Consider the following 18,599-nt stretch of genomic DNA (forward strand, 5'->3'; position numbering starts at 1 on the left):
AATACTAAAATAATAACTGAGGATATTTAGTAATATCTAAGTGTATACATGGAGTTTGAACAAAAGTTACTGGATTCTCGTAAACCCTGCCCCCAATTTACAACGTGAAAGTAGAAAATTATAAGAATAGGAACAGAACCAGATTAAAATTCAAAAGCCCTAAATTTTTAAATTCCAGAGCCGCTTGTAACATGTAGCATTAGAAAAAGTGGGACTATCTCAGAGAAGATGATATTTACAACGTGAAATTAGAGAATTATAAAAATACGATGAACAGGAACCTGTTTGAGATGTTTTATCAATAGTTTGTACACCTTCCTCTGAATTATTGTATATATAATTCAACATTCTTAAGCTGGAACCATAAACAAAGCTTGTTACAGTTCACAAAATGGCTGCAAAACAAGTATTCCTTCCATTTTCTTTGATATTGGCTTTAGCATTTATCCCTCCACTTCTCTTTTCTGCAGAGGCAGCGGCAGTTCCATTTGAAAGATTGAATTCTTTAAGAGTTGTCAAAAAGGTCAATAAAAATGGCCCTTTTCTTGGTCTCATTACAGTGTATGCACCAGAAGATGAAGCTTTCTTTAAAACTGGTGTTTTTAGGCCTGATCCCAGACACCCTTTTGTGGACTTATCAGGTCAGGTTCTGTTAGTTTAACTGAATTCGTTATTTTCAACTCGAATTATGTATATTTATGCCAAATAAATAAATAGTACATATGTAATGAAATAGGACTATTTATGAGATTACTGGCTCTAGACCCTGAATTTATGCAGGCAGACGTTTCCGGATTGGGAAGGTTGAAGGAAAGAAAGTCATTTATGTGAAATGTGGAGTTGGATTGGTAAAAATTTCTGACATCTTTTCTCTCAAGTCTGTGGATATTGTCCTTTATTCTTATTTTTAGCAAAACTACTGTTATTCTTGTCCTCTTGTTGATGATAAGAGACCAACCAATATGCATGATTGGAATCTCTCCATCCTGTTTTGGATCCAATATTTTGGGAATGGAAAATTTCTTGATAGCGAGTCTTCTATCCTCTTAGTGGGCCTATCCGGCTCGAATAGTTGGTCAGTAACTTTTGTAAAAATAGGAAGTAAGAGTAGAGTGACTGTAGTTACCATTTTGGAAAGATTTTTGATGAGATAGTTTTGATTGGCTTTGATAGTTTTGATTGGCTTCCTTAGGTGAATGCAGCAGCAGCAACACAGCAGATGTTGGATCTGTTTGACATAAAAGGAATTATCCATTTTGGTATTTCTGGTAATGCCAACAGTTCTATGCGTATTGGAGATGTCACAATCCCATACCAATTTGCACAAACAGGGCTTTGGGATTGGCTGGTAATTAACCCTTCGGAAAAAACACCTTTTTTGTATTTTTATTTATGTTGTTTGGACTCTCCAAAAATATTGTCACACCTGTATCGGGTCTTGAAAAATGCTATCGATTCTCCATTTTTGGAGGATCCGACACATATCCGGCAGTATTTTCTAAGAGTTCGAGCAGCAGATTTATCCACACTCAAGTAGTTGCTCACATAAATTTGTTTGTTTTGGACAGAAACCAAATGCAACTATGGAACCAAATGATTTTGCTCAATTTAATTTCAAGAGCTATAATGATCCAAAAGGAGGGGAAAATCAGTTGGGGAAAGTTGGGTATAGCACTGAACAGTTTTACTCAGTTTCAGGGGAGGTCAATGTGCCTCAAAGACCAATTTGGTTTGACATAACCAAGAATTGGCTTCATGTAGCCTCTCATTTGCAGGTAAGTTTATATGCATACAATTGTGACATTTCATTTTTTTTCTTAATGTACAGTTAGTTTGCACACACTTTAACTATATCAAGGGGTATCTATCACCTCCCCCAGGATAACTATATCCATCAATTAGAGGGGATCTAGGATTTAGATCTGATGGCTTCAATCCGTAAGTTTTTACGGTTGAATCCATTACATTTTTTGAAATTATGACTTCAAAATTTAAGACTGTAATTGTTAAAATTTTAGTGATTTTTAACATGTGTGTGTGTATATATATATATATGTTTTGTTCGAAAATGGTTTCAATTTAACCCATTATTTATATGGTGCATACGCCACAGTCACCGCCAGTGGCGAAATTAGGATTTTCACCAAAGTTTTCATCATTTACTATACAACTAAAACGACAACAAACCTAGTATAATCCCACCAGGTGGGATCTGGGGAGGGTAGAGTGTGCACAGACCTTATCCCTACCTTGTAAAAGTGGAAAAGAAAATATGATTTAGTTAGACCAAACATTTGGGTACAATGGTGGCATTTCACTTATTTTGATGTAATTTTAATGTGTTTGGCTGAAATTAGCAGGGGATGAAACTGGAGCAGTGTGCAAATTCAACTTTGTGCCTTCCATATAAGCCAAAACTAGTTGTTGGACTCAAGGGAGCTACTTCAAACTTTTTCATTGACAATGCAGCTTACACACAATTCCTTTTCAAAACATTTGGGGTTACATCACTTGACATGGAGAGCTCAGCTGTAGTCATGGTAACTTGCTTTTTCTCTTTAAGTAGAATATATGTATTGTCCATGTAAAAAAAAAAATTATTATATCAATTTTACCTATTATAGCAGTTATTTTGTCTTATTTTCAAAATCACACATTTCTTATTTTACATAGACTTATGTGTAGATATCATTTAGGTGACTTAGAAGTGTAATTTGTTTTACACTACCGGTGGATATAACTTAAACTCTTTTATTTTTTTAGTTTAACTTATATACTCTCATGTGCAAAAAAAATAAATTATACTATCAGATCACCTAAAAATTATCTATAGTAATAGGATATAAACTAGATCATTTCAGACTATTAAGTTTATAAGTTTTTAACGAAATTGTGGGATCAAAATTAAAAATTTATTGAAATTTTAGTGTAACTTTTTACATATATTTATATTTTGTCAAATATATTGGATTTAGTTGAATCCATAATATACAAGCTCCCTTTTGAGTTTCAACTACATGTAACCATCCATAAAAAGTGGATAGCATTAAAACAAACAATTAACGTACAATTTTTTTAATACTCTCGGTGTATATAAGTTTTTTTTTTCTTTTTTTTTTTTAAGGGTTAAATCTCCTTTTTTTCCCCCTATTTTCTGTAAACTTCATCTTGCTGTTAATTTGGACTACTTTTAACTCTGATTTGTTGATTTGTTGATTTGTTCAGATATGCTTGTCAAGTGGGTACCCAGTTATCGCAATCCGTGGACTATCAGATTTAGCAGGGACACAAGAAGGGGACAACACAATTAGATTATTTGGATCTTTAGCTGCTCTAAACACAGCTAAAGTTGTCATTAGTTTTATTAAGTCACTACCAGGAAAATATGTTTCTGGATTCTAGTATGTTTTTAATAACTAGAATATCACGAGAGGCAAATCTATTGTGAGTTGAATTGAGCTTGTTATTTTTGCTCGAATCATGTAACGTATGCAGAAAATATCTAAATGTATACATATAATAAGATCACACTTTCTAAACTTGCTGACTCTTGATCTATATCTGTACGTGAATATTTATCACCTATCCCAAAAATGAGTCGTTGAGCATTACTAATTTACTAGTGTTTGATAGTTTTTTAATGATCTCCAACAAATAGGAATTGATCCTAATGTTCAATTTTCAATTAGAATATGTCATTTATTGGATCTTTGACTAAAGATTAACAAATAGAGAACAGGTTGGAGCTGATCCCAGTACTCAACATATTCAATTAGAATATGGGATTTGGTGGATCTTTTTGACCTAAATTAATAAAAAGAGAACTGGGTCATTTCATTCATGTGAAGGAACTCTGGCATGTCAAATAAATTCATGCATTACTTAATATTCATATTCTTTTTACATATTTTTATCTCACATAAAATAATATATAAATCCCGCATAACTTATATAGATATTATTTATGAAGAAAACGAAAAGAAGCCACTACATATTTTATTAATTAATGTTAATTTTTATATAGCGACTAAATCTCTTTAAATTTCGACCAAACATGCATATAAATTTATGGAGATTATAACTAAACGGCCCATGGTGGGACACTGGGACTACTTGTTATCAATGATTTGCGTTTCAATTTTTTATCTTCCCTTTTCTTTAAATGTTTTATTTAATGGGGAACAGGGAAAATAAATGGCAATAATTGTATGTCCAGTGGGGATCGATGTCACTATCCCTAAAGCAATTTGCTGAAACATGATTTTGGCGTTTCAAAAAGTTGCCTAACTGTTCATCTATTTTTCTAAGTTCCATTTAAATATTTATATGTTATTAAAAGCCAAGGAAAAAAGCACTGCATTAAGCCAAGTGGCAGTCTAGAAAAATGCCACATGTAATTAGTAACTAATTAACTATTAACTGATAACTAATTCAGCCATGTGGCATAACTAGAAATAGTCACATATAACTTATTAACTAATTAATTTAAGTGGCATAACAAAAAGCAGACACACGTAGTAAGTTTTGAATAAATATTGGCCAATTCTAATATAATAATAATAATAATAATAATAATAATAATAATAATAATAATAATAATAATTTGGATGACAATGAATTTTAATTGAAAATCAGTTATTTGGAGAGTGCTCCAAAATACTTGCACCATTTTGTCTTCCGTAATAATAATAATAATAATAATAATAATAATAATAATAATAATAATAATAATAATAATAATAATAATAATAATAATAATAATAATAATTTGGATAACAATGAATTTTAATTGAAAATCAGTTATTTGGTTGTGTGTGCTCCAAAATATTTGCACCATTTTGTCTTCTGTATAGTTATCCTAACTTTTTTTAAAAAAAAATTCAATGGAACACGTTTATGCCTCCTTCTTTATAGCAGATTCTATTTCCACGAAAATGTTGGCTACAAAGAACATGTTTTTTGTGGAACTATATTTTCACAATGTGCTCCTAGGAGACTGCTAAAATTTAGGAATTAAGAATTTATATAAATTTTAAAAAACACACGTTCTTGAACACAAATCAGTTTCAAGGCCTATTTTTGTGGAACTATATTTTCACAATATACTCCTAGGAGATAATTGCACGTTGCTAAAATTTAGGAATTCGGAATTTATACCAGCAATGCGGAAAAAATTAAAGATGTTTTCCAAAATGTTTACAAATTTTACTGTGGTTATTTTAGGTATGGAGCATTTTGGATAATTTCTAAAAAGGTAGCTTATTTTAAAAATACCAGTTAGTCTTGAAAGAGGAAAAAATTAAATTAAGATATAAAAACACTTGCATTTGAATTTAAATTGAGATAACAATTTTGAATTTAAATTTAAAACATGCGGTAACTAATTTCTTTTCCGCATATTTTGACTATCAGTTGTTAATAAGAGGGGAATGGCCTCAAATATATGGACGTGAGTCTCCATGGTTATTTTACCTCTCTTCATGGGTTCTTCTTAAACTTCCTAATATGATAATTATCTTCAAATAATCCACGTCTTTATAGAACTCTCTGAAAAGAAAACAGTACAAACTCTGCCTTTGGGAAGTTGTTCTTGCAATTTCATATATAACCATCTGAATTTCTTCTCTGCAGTGTGCTCCATTTGTTTCTTCACATCAAAGTAGTAGTTGCCATGGTAGAACAAGGAATCAAGTTTGGAGATCGTGGTTGGTAAAGTTTGATTCTTTTTCAAATCTTATATAATTCGGTTCTCGAAAATAATTATTCTTTTATAAAGCAGACTCTTAATTCATCAGTTTTGATTCAAAAAGGAACAAATCAAGTCTCCAGCAGATCAATCTCCGTTTTCCATCAGATTTTATATGTAAGCTTTCTCCCTCTACAGTGTCTGTATATGTATATTTATATATAGAATTCTATTTTCGAATTTTTTTGTTGTTTTATAAACCAAATCCTTAATTCCTCTTTAGGAATTAGTTTTTAGTGATATGACCTTGAATTATGATCGTGGGTATCAATATATTACAGAAGAGCCACACTTCTTATAGTTAGTTATATACGGCAACATGGAGTGTAGCTCCGGATGAAAATGTGAGTGAACAAGTAATGCATTATAGTGATGAAGATTTAGCATTTGGTAATTGGCTCCTTCTTAACTTGGATGGAAATCCACAAAGAAGAAATGTGCATTGTTTGTCTTTCTACTGTATATTATTTAGTCTAATAATAAAATTAAGTTGTAGACACAACAAAATCTAACTTAGTGATAAAATGATATTAGCTTATACTTTGGAAGCACATATGTATATATAGCGTGCGTATGTGTACAAGACGATTTACACTATTTAAAGTTTTTTCTTTAACGGTTTTGTTTGCGTAATCTACCTTTTGCATTAGCGGAAGTCACCATCAACGAGATGAAAGGGAATTTGAGTTGATTGTGCAGGATGAAAAGGTTATAATTTGAACTTTTACTCTTTAGAAAGACGTGTGATAAGAGACTAGATCCTCCAATAAGACATCGGCAGTAAATTACGCTAACAGCCTGAATTGTAAATTCTCTAGCGATAAGGTTCCTAAAGTGGTTAAAAAAGAAAAGAATCCACGATTGACTGCATCTGCAGAGAGTTTAACAGAAAAAACTCAGTGAAATGCATATTTACTTTCTAGCAACAGGATTTAGTCATGAAACTAAGTTATTTTTAGTTGCGTATTTTAGTTGTCTTTATGAATCGTGACCATTACCAGTAGGTAGTTCACTCCTTCTGTTAAGGAGTTTTTATACAACAGTTAGTTCATTCAATGACTCGAATGTTGTTTGGCTTTGATGTGTTGGCGAAGTTAAGATTTCCGTGTCAATTTTTGTTTCCAAGACTTAATAGCCTATCATATATACATTATGTTACAAAAATCTATTACCCGTAGAACAAAAATAAAAACTACTTTGTATCTTCAATTTGATTTTACCCTTCGTCTATGCTTTGTGATGTTGAATGTTCTTTTTATTAATTTCATCAGCTGATTCAAATGTTTAATCATCTGAATTTGATATGTTTATAAAGTTTGATCTAGCAAGATTAAGCTGCTGCTAGCGGTAGTTTGATATATTTTTTTTTTTTGTTGTTGGCTTCTGCTCGCTGTTTGGAAGAAGTGGTTGTAAATTTTAAATTTCTCAGTTGAATGCCTTATTTTTGTGTTTTTTTTTTTTTTTTGAGTAGTTGCAGTTGATAAGTCATGTTTAACAGTGGTAGTCATATCTTATTTATAATATCACGTCAAATTTAATTGTTTTGATATTTAAATTTTCATATTTGCTTAGAATCATTTGGTTCAACCAAATACCCATTGTTTGTTTATGTAAAAATGACATATATTTGGTCAATCTAATACATAATTTTTGACAATTGGAGGACTTCGTTCTATAAGCCTTTTCTTTATTTGGCCTATTAAAGTTTTTCTGAAGTGGGCTCGACCATAAAAGTTCCTCAAAGTTGTTATAACCAACTCCCTGTTGTATACTTTTTGCAAAGGAAATAATCTCTGGCATTGAACTTTAAATTTCAAGTTCCAAGGATGAATGGTTAAGCTTGATTGTTTACATGCCTTTTGAATTGGATCAAAAAGAAGCTAAACATATGCTAATTATTCTAATTAAATAGTTTCAAATCATAATATAATTTTGAAACTAAATAGAGTATTTCATGTAATAATTTAATAACTTTGGATTACAAAGTTGAGATCCTCATTAACTAGGAGAATTAGAAATCCGTAGATCAAACTTGAAAAGTGAGAAAAGGAAAAGACTTGCCTCTTACACAAGAAAATCTTTTTTAGAGTCATATTTATACTTTGTAATGGTAATGTGTCTTTGTAGTAGATTTTCAAACTCTAAAATGATACGGTCATAGTTTCACACATGTCTTCTGATGTTTGAATCCATATGATCTCGAAAATGAAGAATGAGTCTCTAAAACAAATGATTAATATTATTCACAAGAGATATGAACGTGATAGTGGAAAGATCTTAAAATCAAGAGAAGTACTCATATCTTTTTATTCAACAATCTGGATGATCATTTTCATTTATCCTGGTAAGTAATTTTATGGATTCATAACATACTCTGACTCTTAAGTGCACATGACACATAATCTTACGGGAATTTAAAAGCAGGAAATGATTTTCCTTCTCTGTTGGGCTTCTAATCAACAGTCGTGGATCAAATGACTTAAATTTCACAATTTATAAAATAATAAAACTTTTAATATGGTCAAGCAAATAAGATAATAATTTTCTATAATACTTTTTCTACCAATTTCCGCGTATCGCGTGGGTACTACACTAGTACACATCTTAATAATTTAGCCTGCAAACCTGCCATGCTATGGGTGCCTTTTGACAAAATTAAAGCGTAGGGGAAAGAGAGACCTTTATGGGAAGTGGTCCAAGTGGAGTAAGTTCATCCTCACTATTGCATTGTTAAGGTTTGAAACAAATCATGCATGGATGATCATGTTGTGGAGTTTGAAAGAACTTTTTATTTTATATGAATAAATTGTTAAGGTTGAAACAAATCATGCATAGATGATCATGTTGTGGAGTTTGAAAGAACTTTTTATTTTATATGAATGAATTGTTAAGGTTGAAAAAATCATGCATGGATGATCGATCATGTTGTGGAGTTTGAAAGAACTTTTTATTTTATATGAATGAATTGTTAAGGTTGAAACAAATCATGCATGGATGATCATGTTGTGGAGTTTGAAATTAAAGAACTATTTATTTTATATGAATGAATTGTTAAGGTCTAATTGTAAGAATACGTGTGCCGTGAAAGCTGGAGAAATTGATAGATTGGGGAATAAGTAGATCTTTCAAAGTATCTATATATGTGTTGATGATTTAAAAATGGCATGCATTCTTGGGAGATTGTAGAAAGTGCATAGGTTTAGATGTTTAATTTTTAAAGGAGGTTTGCAAAAGACAATGGGTCGCTTTTATTGTTAAAGATGGAAATAAGAAAATGGTATATTTATTACTAATTGGGTTGTGGCTAAATTTAAAAAACAAAATACTTGGACTTAATTTATGACTATGTTGAAGACAGGCCTTGATTGTAGGAGATGACAGACATTGCTTTGATTACAACACGCAAAAGATATATCTCCTATTATGCTTTTTATTGATGAATAATAAATTCATACCCACACTTCTTGAATATATTCTAGGGACTATTTATAGTAATAAAGATCCTTTGTTAATTGTTGTTATCATATATTGTAAATAAAAGATGTGTGCCGGACACATCTTAGCAAGCTGGTCTAAGAAGTGGAGAGGTCTTACGAGTAGGAACTTATTATGAAGTTGTGCAAGCTCTTTATTTGGAGCTGAATTAAATAAACAACAACAACAAATTCAGTGTATGTTGAAATCTATATCACCATAATATAAAGTTGCATTGATGATAATATAGTGAATTGTTATTGCCTCCATTAAGATTTCTCCTTTTTTCAAGGCTTGACCTTTTTCTCTTATATTTCCCTCAAAATATTTGTTGAAAATTAAATCATCTATCATTAAGTGCATAATTTCCCACATTAATTTGTATTAAATTTATTAGTAAAGGCAAAAAAAAAAAAAAACCTTTCCTTACCCCACGTTTAAGAGTTAGGACTGACTATTAAGTGTAAATTTATTAGTAAAGGCAAAAAAACTTTTCCTTACCCCACGTTTAAGAGTTAGGACTGATTATTAAGTTTTGATTCTTTTGTTATTTAAAGAGAATCAATTTTCTCTTATGTCCTGAAAGTTTCTCAAGTCTATGAGTTTAAGATCTTAATCTCTTGTCCCTAAAATCATCTTTGTACCTCACTCATGGTGAGAATTCTCAACCTTTCTCTCCTGATTTCTTTTCATGTGAACAATGTTGTGGTAAACTGGGTAAGGAATCGATCTTCTTCTTTCTATTTTTTGTGTGGTTTCATTTACTTATTAATATTATATCTTGGTTTGATTAACATGCAACAATCTATCTATTTATATCTAGAATCTTCTTAATCTTCTTTTTTTCTTTTATTTTCCTCATTCTTTAGTTATTTTTCGTTTTCTTAGAATGTATTATTGGGGAATGAAATGAAATGTTTTGAGGCCAATGAAGAGTTTTCACATACGAAGATAATCGAAGTCATATAATGAGAGTTAATATTGTTTAATATACTTTCTCTTATCTTTTTCTTTTTCACTACAAAAAATAGGTAATTTGTGAGTTGAAAGGACATGAGTTTTGTCTTAGTTAATTTCCAAGCCAAACCCCCGCGACCGCAACTTTCAACCTCCGCAAATTACCTTTTTTTGATAGTGTTTTCATATTCACATATTTGCGAATGGAATGATCACCTATCTTTGCAGGTTGTTATGAAGTTATATTGTGTAAAAAGATATGGTCATCCAACACCTGTTATAGTAGGATTCATTCCTCCACAAAATAATTCACTTTCACGGATGTCACAACATGATGTTCCTCTAAGCAAATTGATTGGTCTAAAAAATGTTGTAACTAAAGGTAGAAGCTACAGTAATTAAGTATATTTTTTAAGTTTGTTTTTGCCTTGTCATGAATGATATAGATATTTTTGGAGCTTTTAGGAAGACAGAGTATTCTATTGTGTGTAATACTAGAACTAAAAATTATATTTCTTTTCATAATCTCATTTCCCAACTTCCTTTTGATATGGTATGAATTGTATTCTATAGTTAAAAGAAACCTCGAAATTTTTAACAGTCTCATCTAAATTTGAGGTAGCAATTATCTCATATTTAACAAGGAGCCTAGGTACGAATGTTCGCTTGATCTCTAAGCTTAAAAATTGTGCTCCCAACACTATTTTAAGGACCAAACAGGAAGAAAGAAAGAAGAATTCTGCTTCTATGAGCTCATTGCAGTACTTTTACTTTTAAGAGTTTTAATTTCAATTCTCCCTGCCCATTTTTCATTTTGGAAGTTAAGTAAATAGACACAATTGGTATAAATTTAATTCGTTTCAAAGTTCATTGAACATTCACAATTGGTAGAATCTTAGAAAATGCATTAGAAAGACCAAAAAAAAAAAAAAAAAAAAAAAAAGTCATAGACCATAACTCCGTAAGGTTACATTGCACCTATTTAATTTCATTTTCATTTTTTGTTTACCTTATTTTAATAATCTCAAGAATTTCTAAATATAAGTATTAATTATTTATTACAATAAAAATTGTTATTTTTGAACAACACTTATATCTAAATAGAAGATGAGAGGACTTATGTAAGACCAAAAATCTTTGACTATGCATAACGTTTACTTATGAGTTCATTAGCTATAAATATTGGTATCATTTGCATGACTAATGTATTGTTTTTGAATAACCATTGAATAAGAATGAACCAAACGAACCGATTTATGTATATTCCGTAATTATAAATTCTCAATTTAATAGAAGATGAGAGGACTTATGTAACACCAAAAAATATCTTTATTTATGGATAACGTTTACTTATGAGTACATTAATAACTTAGACCAAAAAAAAAAAAAAAAAAAAAGAAAGAAAGAAGATTACATTAATAAACAAAAATGTATTTTTTACATGATTAATATATTATTTATGAACAACAATTAAATAAGAATTTCGTAAGGCCAAAGGACTTATGTAAAATTTCTAATTATGAATAAGATTTACCTCTAATTACAATCACTAATAAATATTACTCTTATTTATGAAAAAACATATAAATATGGATGAGACGTTGGAGGTCTTATATTAAATATGTTCTTTTTCTCAGTAACACGAGTGTTACATGCTCATTCCCATTTAAGAACACGGTTGTAGTTTATTTTGATGCTATTACTTGATTTTTTCGTTATGACATTTCTTTTTGAAAAGTAATGGAGAGCTAGAGGTTTTATATTACACGTTCTTTTTCCGATAAAATGAGTGTTACCTGTTCATCCCAATTGAAAAATCGTTACTCAAAACTTTATTGTTATGAATCTATAATTGTTATTGAATGCATCTATTTGAATTTATTTTTTGTTTTAATTTTTTATATGTATTTTATCTTATACATTCTTTTACTTTTCTATTAGTAATATCTTATCACTTTCATATCCTGGAATTTATTTGAAAAAATACATTCTGTCGCGCGAAGCGCGGTACCGTTATCCAGTTAATAGTATGCCCAGAGTTTCAATATTTGAATTGTGTGCTCAGGGCGCAAGATGATCAGTACCATACTTGATGAAATAAGAATGAATTGATCAACAGAATAGCTCAATCAAGAATTTTCAACTATACGAATAATCAACATTTCTGTAATGAGGTTGAAGATATTTTATCGGATAATATGAGAGTTAAATAAGATGTAGCATTACATGGAATGGAAATACTACTTTAGCCATAATTAGAGGTGTCCTTTGGTTTGATCCCTGGATATAGAATTACCTTTTTTAGGAAGCGCGTTACCCTTCAACGTGAGACTTTCTGACACTGATCAGATTTAATCCGGATCCCAATGGCCAATAGCGAACATCGGGCAAGAAACTTATAAAAATAAAAATAAAAGAGAATGGAATGGGGATACAAGATTTAAAGTTGTAGAAGATCCATATGAACACACACAATGGATTTATACAAGGGAAAAGGGTCAAAAATACCCCTCTACTTTCATAAATTGGCTACTTTTACCCTCCGTTACAAGTTGGGGCCAAATCTACCCCTCCCGTTACAAGTTGGAGCCAAATATACCCCTATAGCAAAGTTTCAAAAATACCCTCATTTCTAACATATTCCCACATAAGCAAGCCTAGTCATTGGAATTGGGTGACATGGACGCCACATGACATTTAACTTATTATATGTGGTGCCTACGTGGCAAATTTTTTAAAAACAATCTGGAAAATTGATTTTTCTAAAAACAAATCTAGAGAAAATGGCTTTTATTAAAAATCAGAATTTTTGATTTTTTAAAACCCGCTTCTTAAGAAAAAAAATCTGGAAATTGGATTTTTTTTTTTTTAAATTAGTTTTACAGATTTTTTTTTTTTTTTAAATTAATCCAGATTAAAAACAAAAAAAGAATTTTAGGACACCATTTAAAAAAAAAACCGGCAAAGGGTCATATATACCCCTCTACTATCTCAAAATAGTTATCTGTGTCCCCCGTTTGCTTTTTCGATATTATATACCCCCGCCGTTAGTGTATCGACCATATATACCCTCACAGTTAACGGCCACTTTTTAAGTGCCACGTGGCACGATCTCAACCGACCCGGCCTTTTTTTTTTTTCTCTTTTATTTAATCAGACCCACATTATTAATTCATCCAAATAAATGAGACCGTCCATTAATACCCGACCCATTAAGACCTCAAATAAGACTTCATAACCTAATAACATATCAATCGATTTCCCACTCAAAATCATGACTATGGAGAACACGTGCGGCTAGGGTTTTCAAAACTAAGAAATTTTAAAGGTTAGATTATCCTCAAAAATTATATTTTCTTTGCTTATTTTTGCTATAATAGGTTAGATATTAGTAGATTCTTTAAGATTCTCTCATTTATTTTAGGATTTTGTATTACGGTTTTTAGCTTTTGTCAATTTTTGTGGATTTCTTGATTTCTTTGCCTCTTATATGTTAGATGTTAGTGATTACACTAGGGTTTTTAAGATTCTCGTATTTATTTCAGGATTTTGTACTATGGTTGAGATTTTGTCATTTTTATTTTTGGATTTCTTGATTTCGTTGCCTTTAATATGTTAGATGTTAGTGATTATACCAGATTATACCATGGTTTTTAAGATTCTTGCATTTATTTCAGGATTTTGTACTAGGGTTGTGATTTTGTCAATTTTTTTTTTTTGGGATTTCGTGATTTCTTTGCCTTATGTGAGGGAATCTGCAACTTTAACTTATTATATTCATGTTTGGTGTTTATTTTTGGCTATTACTTTATGGGTATTTGTATGCATGTGCTTGAAGTGGTGGTCTCGATTTTTGGTGGACTTTTTCTACTTTTTAACAATAAATTAGGGGTCTTTTTGGTTGTTGTGGTGGTCACCGTGGACTTAGATGTCCTTTATTGTTTAGGGTTTGTGGATTGGTGGTTTAGGGTTTGTGAGTTGGTGGTATAGGGTTTGTGTATTGATGGTTTTGGGTTAAAGTAATCGTTTTTATTCATTTGGTGCTGGTTTTGGTTTAATTTGAACCATTTTTTAGTTTATGTTGGTCCTTTAAAGTCAACTCTTTATTTCTTTGCTGTTTTTTATTTGTGTATTGATGCCAACAGTTTGTGGTTTAACTTAAGTTTAGATAAAGTAACTGTTTTTATTCATTTGGTGCTGGTTTTGGTATAATTTGAACCATTTAGATAAGTTTATATAAAGTTCCGTTTTTGTACCATTTTTTAGTTTATGGTGGTCCTTTGAAGTCAACTCTTTATTTCTTTGTTGTTTTTTATTTGTGTATTGATGCCAATAAATGATTCGATCTTTTTATTATGTATTTGGTTGCGACTTATTCATCATGGTTAATTTGGAGTTAATATTCAACTATGGTGGGGATTGGACTTATGAGCCAGAAGTCAAGTATGAGAAGAAGTTCCATAACATTTGGGAAGGTTATGACTCTGACCATCTATTTTTTAATGATGTTGTAGATGAGTACTGTAATAACTTAGGGTTTGTTGGGGTTCAACAACTCTTAGCCTCCCTTTTGGTAAATTATATGAAATCATTGCTGATAGTGGTATTAGGAGGTTGCTGGCAATGGTTAGTGATGATTACTATGTGATTAACTTATTTGCCATTGATGATTGTGACTTAGCAGTTGATGTGCCTAATATCCTAAATTATGATGAACCTTTTGAACCTAATGTTGATGCTTTTGAACCCAATGTTGTTGGTGTTGAACCTAGTTCAGGGGTTGCTACTGATTGTAGCTCAACTGATGCTGAGGATGAAAATGACTCTGTTTCTTTTGATTATGAATCTGATGACTTAGAATTTATTGCTAACCAAAGGAGGGTGAACATTGCGATCGATTGTTAGATTACAAAGAACATGACAATAGTATGACCTTTAAGGACATTAATGAAAGAGGTGTACGAAATTGTATGCTTTGGAAAATAAGAAAGAGTTGCGATGTTAGAAAAAATGATTCAAAAAGGTCGAGGTATGAGTGTCAAGTAGGTTGTCCATTTGTTTGTCTTATTTCTAAGGATGGGAAGCGCCTTACAGGTTAGAATCAAGACCTAAACATAGAACATAATTGCTTCATTGCTTATGATAACGAGTAGGGTTGACTACTGCAACATTGCACATTACTTTAAGAAGAAGCTTCAAAATAATCCCAAATATAAAGTAAAGGACATGAAGGTTGACTTAAAGGCTGCATTTGAACTTAATGCAAGTCATGGCAAGTGCAAAAGGACAAAAAACTTGATTCTGAATAAGCTGGATGGTAGCTTTAAGGATGATTATAATAGGTTAGAGGCTTATGGCAATGAGTTGAGGATTGGTAACCCTGGAAGTGATATTATTATCAATTTGTCAAAAGATGCACTTATGGAAGGTAAGAGGAGGTTCTGTAGAATGTATATTTGTTTGCATGCATTGAAGACGGGTTTCAAGGAAGGCTTGAGACCTTTCATTGGATTGGACGGGACATTTCTCAAGGGAAAAGCTAAGGGTCAACTTTTGGTTCTTTCGTTGTACTTGACTCAAATGGACCATTTTTTATCCTATAGCTTTGGTTGTAGTTGACAAAGAGACTAAGAAAACATGGGATTGGTTCTTGGGATTGCTGAAGATGTCACTTGAACTAAACATGGGAGAGGGATACACTATCATTTCTGCTTCAAGGAAAGGCAGGGTTATGGTGTGTAACAACTGTGGAGAATCAAACCACAATACAAAATGGTGCAAAAAGGTAACTGTTACTTTCGGTTGCATAACCGTTTTTAATTGTCTATTCGTTTTCTTATTAATTGACGATTTGTTAAGGGAAAAAGCAAAGAGAAAAGGAATAAGGTAGGCGTTGATTATGAAGATATTAATGTGGACACACCGGTGGACATACAACTATTGGACGAGAAAAAACTCAAGAATCCAACAATCCAAAGACTCGGACATTTGTCTTCATGCCTACATTTGTGAGTGCACATTAGCCCGGCGAAAGAAATGAATGTCCGGACTTTGAGTTTTAATTTGCAAATGAAGAGGAGCCTAACTTGAGGCCTAAAGTTGTTTCGCAGGCAAGGACTAGGTACACGAGAAGAGAAAAGAGGCACAAATGGTCACTGGGACAAGAACTATCAACTTAAGGGGTAATGCAACTGGTGTGAGTGAGCCAACAAATTTATCATACTCACCAAGGGGACTCAGAATGGGGGGTATAAAGCTATTACGCGCCACCATCTCCTGTTGCAAGCAGCCAAAAAATCTGGAAAAATGGAGCCAAGGAAGCCCTACTGAAGTGTTTTTATGTGTAGTATGTTTTTGGAGTAATGGTATTGGACTTGTATGTCCAAACTAAACAAATTACTTGCTGATGTAATTAATGGCTTATGCCAATATATTTGGCAGCAACTCTTTAGTGTTTTGGTATGTTTGAAAGGATGCCATAGTATAACTTAGGTGATGATTTGTTTTGTGGGTTATAATATGGCATCCGTTTGTTATATTTCAACTTGTATGTTGACACTTATTCAGCTATGTGAAGTTATGGTAACCACCATTTAGTATGCCGAATTGTCTTTGTCCATTTATAACTTAGTTGTATTAGTGGTTGCTTGTATTAGTTCATTTGTCCATTTATAACTTAGTTGTATTAGTCGCTTGCTTTATTGGTTCATTTGTCCATTTATAACGAGAGAAGATGTGTGACTATATAAAGGGTAGAGATACCATTTAGACACTTTCAATACCATTTAGACACATTCAAAGCAAGAAAAACAATACTACATATGGCCATTTACATGCGCAAAGGAACACTAAATAATGGCTAACATTACATTCAACCAACAAAACATGGACCAATACTTGTTCATCAACCAAAAACTACAAGACTTACTACATCAATTAATCACAAAATGCTTGTTCATCAACATTCATCTTACAAGGCAACTTACTACATCAATTACTACAACACAACCTAATTCATCGCAAAATAACACAACTACTTACACAAGCAAAGACAAAAATGCAAGCAAATAAGAACAAAGATATCACAATAACAGCCTTCATCTTCGAGACCTCGTCTTCCAATTTCACGACTTTGCTCCTTTCAACTTGATTTGTAGCCTCCAATTCCTTCACTTTTTGCTTCAACATGTCCCTTTCTCGATTAACCGCATCAATACCCTCCAAACTAACTATTTTTCCTTCAATTTCTGCCGTTCAAACTTCAAGGCGTCCACTTGAGACTTCAACTTGCATATAACATTTACCGCTCTATCCCAAGAATATAGGATCAACCCAATCAAAACAACCACACGAATCAACCTATAATAAATCATCAAAAATACTGATACGATTTACAGTAAAAAAAAAATCAGCCCAACTACAAAATCAAATATTAACACTTACATCAGGCCTGAGACATTTGTAGAATCTCCGACCAGCATTTGCAGGAGTGTAAGCCGTAAAGTAATTGGCAGCCAGTCCGCAAAGACACGTATGCTTTGAAGAACCATCTTGAGATGAACAACTAGCTTGAGACATTGTAACACCCTTGTTTTTTACTTCAACAACAAGGACCCAAATTAGAGGACCCAAATTTAATTTTGGGTGATTTCTGATTCTAGGGTGTCAATAGAATTGAAAAAGTAGAGAAGAAGAAGGAACTAGGTGTGAAGAACCCTAATTCGCAACATATTGAAGAAGAAAAAGTTGAGAGGAGAAGGAGCATAAAAAATGGCTGATAGAACCCTAGTTGGATATGTTATTAGGTTATGAAGCAGTTGAATATTTATTAGATTTTTTAATGCATATACGAAATCAGAACAAAAATTATTGGTTTCATATAAACCATAAAGAGCACTTTAGATCCACCCCTGATGGCAAGTGCCACAGCAAGAGGATATGGCCAAGGAATAAAAGGATGATCAAGTTCATGAAGTTAGTATTGGATATGCAAACATGTCATGAAATTTAGAATGAGGAACCGATGCAATATTTAGAAAAACAGTCCGATGTGCGAAATATTTTATCACAGCACAAATTAAATACCATTGTTTACATTTTTTGGGTAGAGGTCCTCACATTTTATTTGTGTTTATATCAGACCGCAATAAGAAAGTGACCAGATTATGAATCCTAAAGGCATCAAAATTTGACCAAAGAATCCTAAAGCCAGATAGATGCCCACCGAACCGCTACTTTTTCTAGGGCCGCCACTACCTCGTCGTCCAACCTTTACTTTTCCATTTCAGAACTGAAAAAAGGATTTATAAAAATAAAATAAAAAACTGAAAAGAAAAAGAAAAACGAAGCACGTGCGTGAGAATGATTAAAAAATGATCCCTTTAAGTTTGTAAATAAAATTTGAATAATTTCTTAAACATAC

General features: G+C 31.8%; 1 protein-coding gene across 2 annotated transcripts; it reads left to right on the forward strand.

The window, feature by feature from the left end:
- Positions 1-212: 212 nt before the first annotated feature.
- On the forward strand, positions 213-3,539 carry LOC132059136 (bark storage protein A-like). 2 transcript variants are annotated; one of them, XM_059451647.1, is made up of 6 exons: positions 213-641; positions 781-848; positions 1,193-1,348; positions 1,569-1,775; positions 2,358-2,540; positions 3,226-3,539. In XM_059451647.1, exons 1-6 carry the CDS (start codon positions 392-394, stop codon positions 3,400-3,402), a joined length of 1,041 nt encoding a protein of 346 aa, XP_059307630.1. In that variant the 5' UTR covers positions 213-391; the 3' UTR covers positions 3,403-3,539. The 2 variants fall into 2 exon arrangements, with proteins under 2 accessions (XP_059307630.1, XP_059307631.1); XM_059451648.1 differs by having other exon boundaries at positions 214-641; positions 2,361-2,540.
- The last annotated feature ends 15,060 nt before the right edge of the window (positions 3,540-18,599 follow it).

The sequence above is a fragment of the Lycium ferocissimum genome, chromosome 6 (genome assembly GCF_029784015.1).
Source record: "Lycium ferocissimum isolate CSIRO_LF1 chromosome 6, AGI_CSIRO_Lferr_CH_V1, whole genome shotgun sequence".
NCBI lineage: Eukaryota > Viridiplantae > Streptophyta > Magnoliopsida > Solanales > Solanaceae > Lycium > Lycium ferocissimum.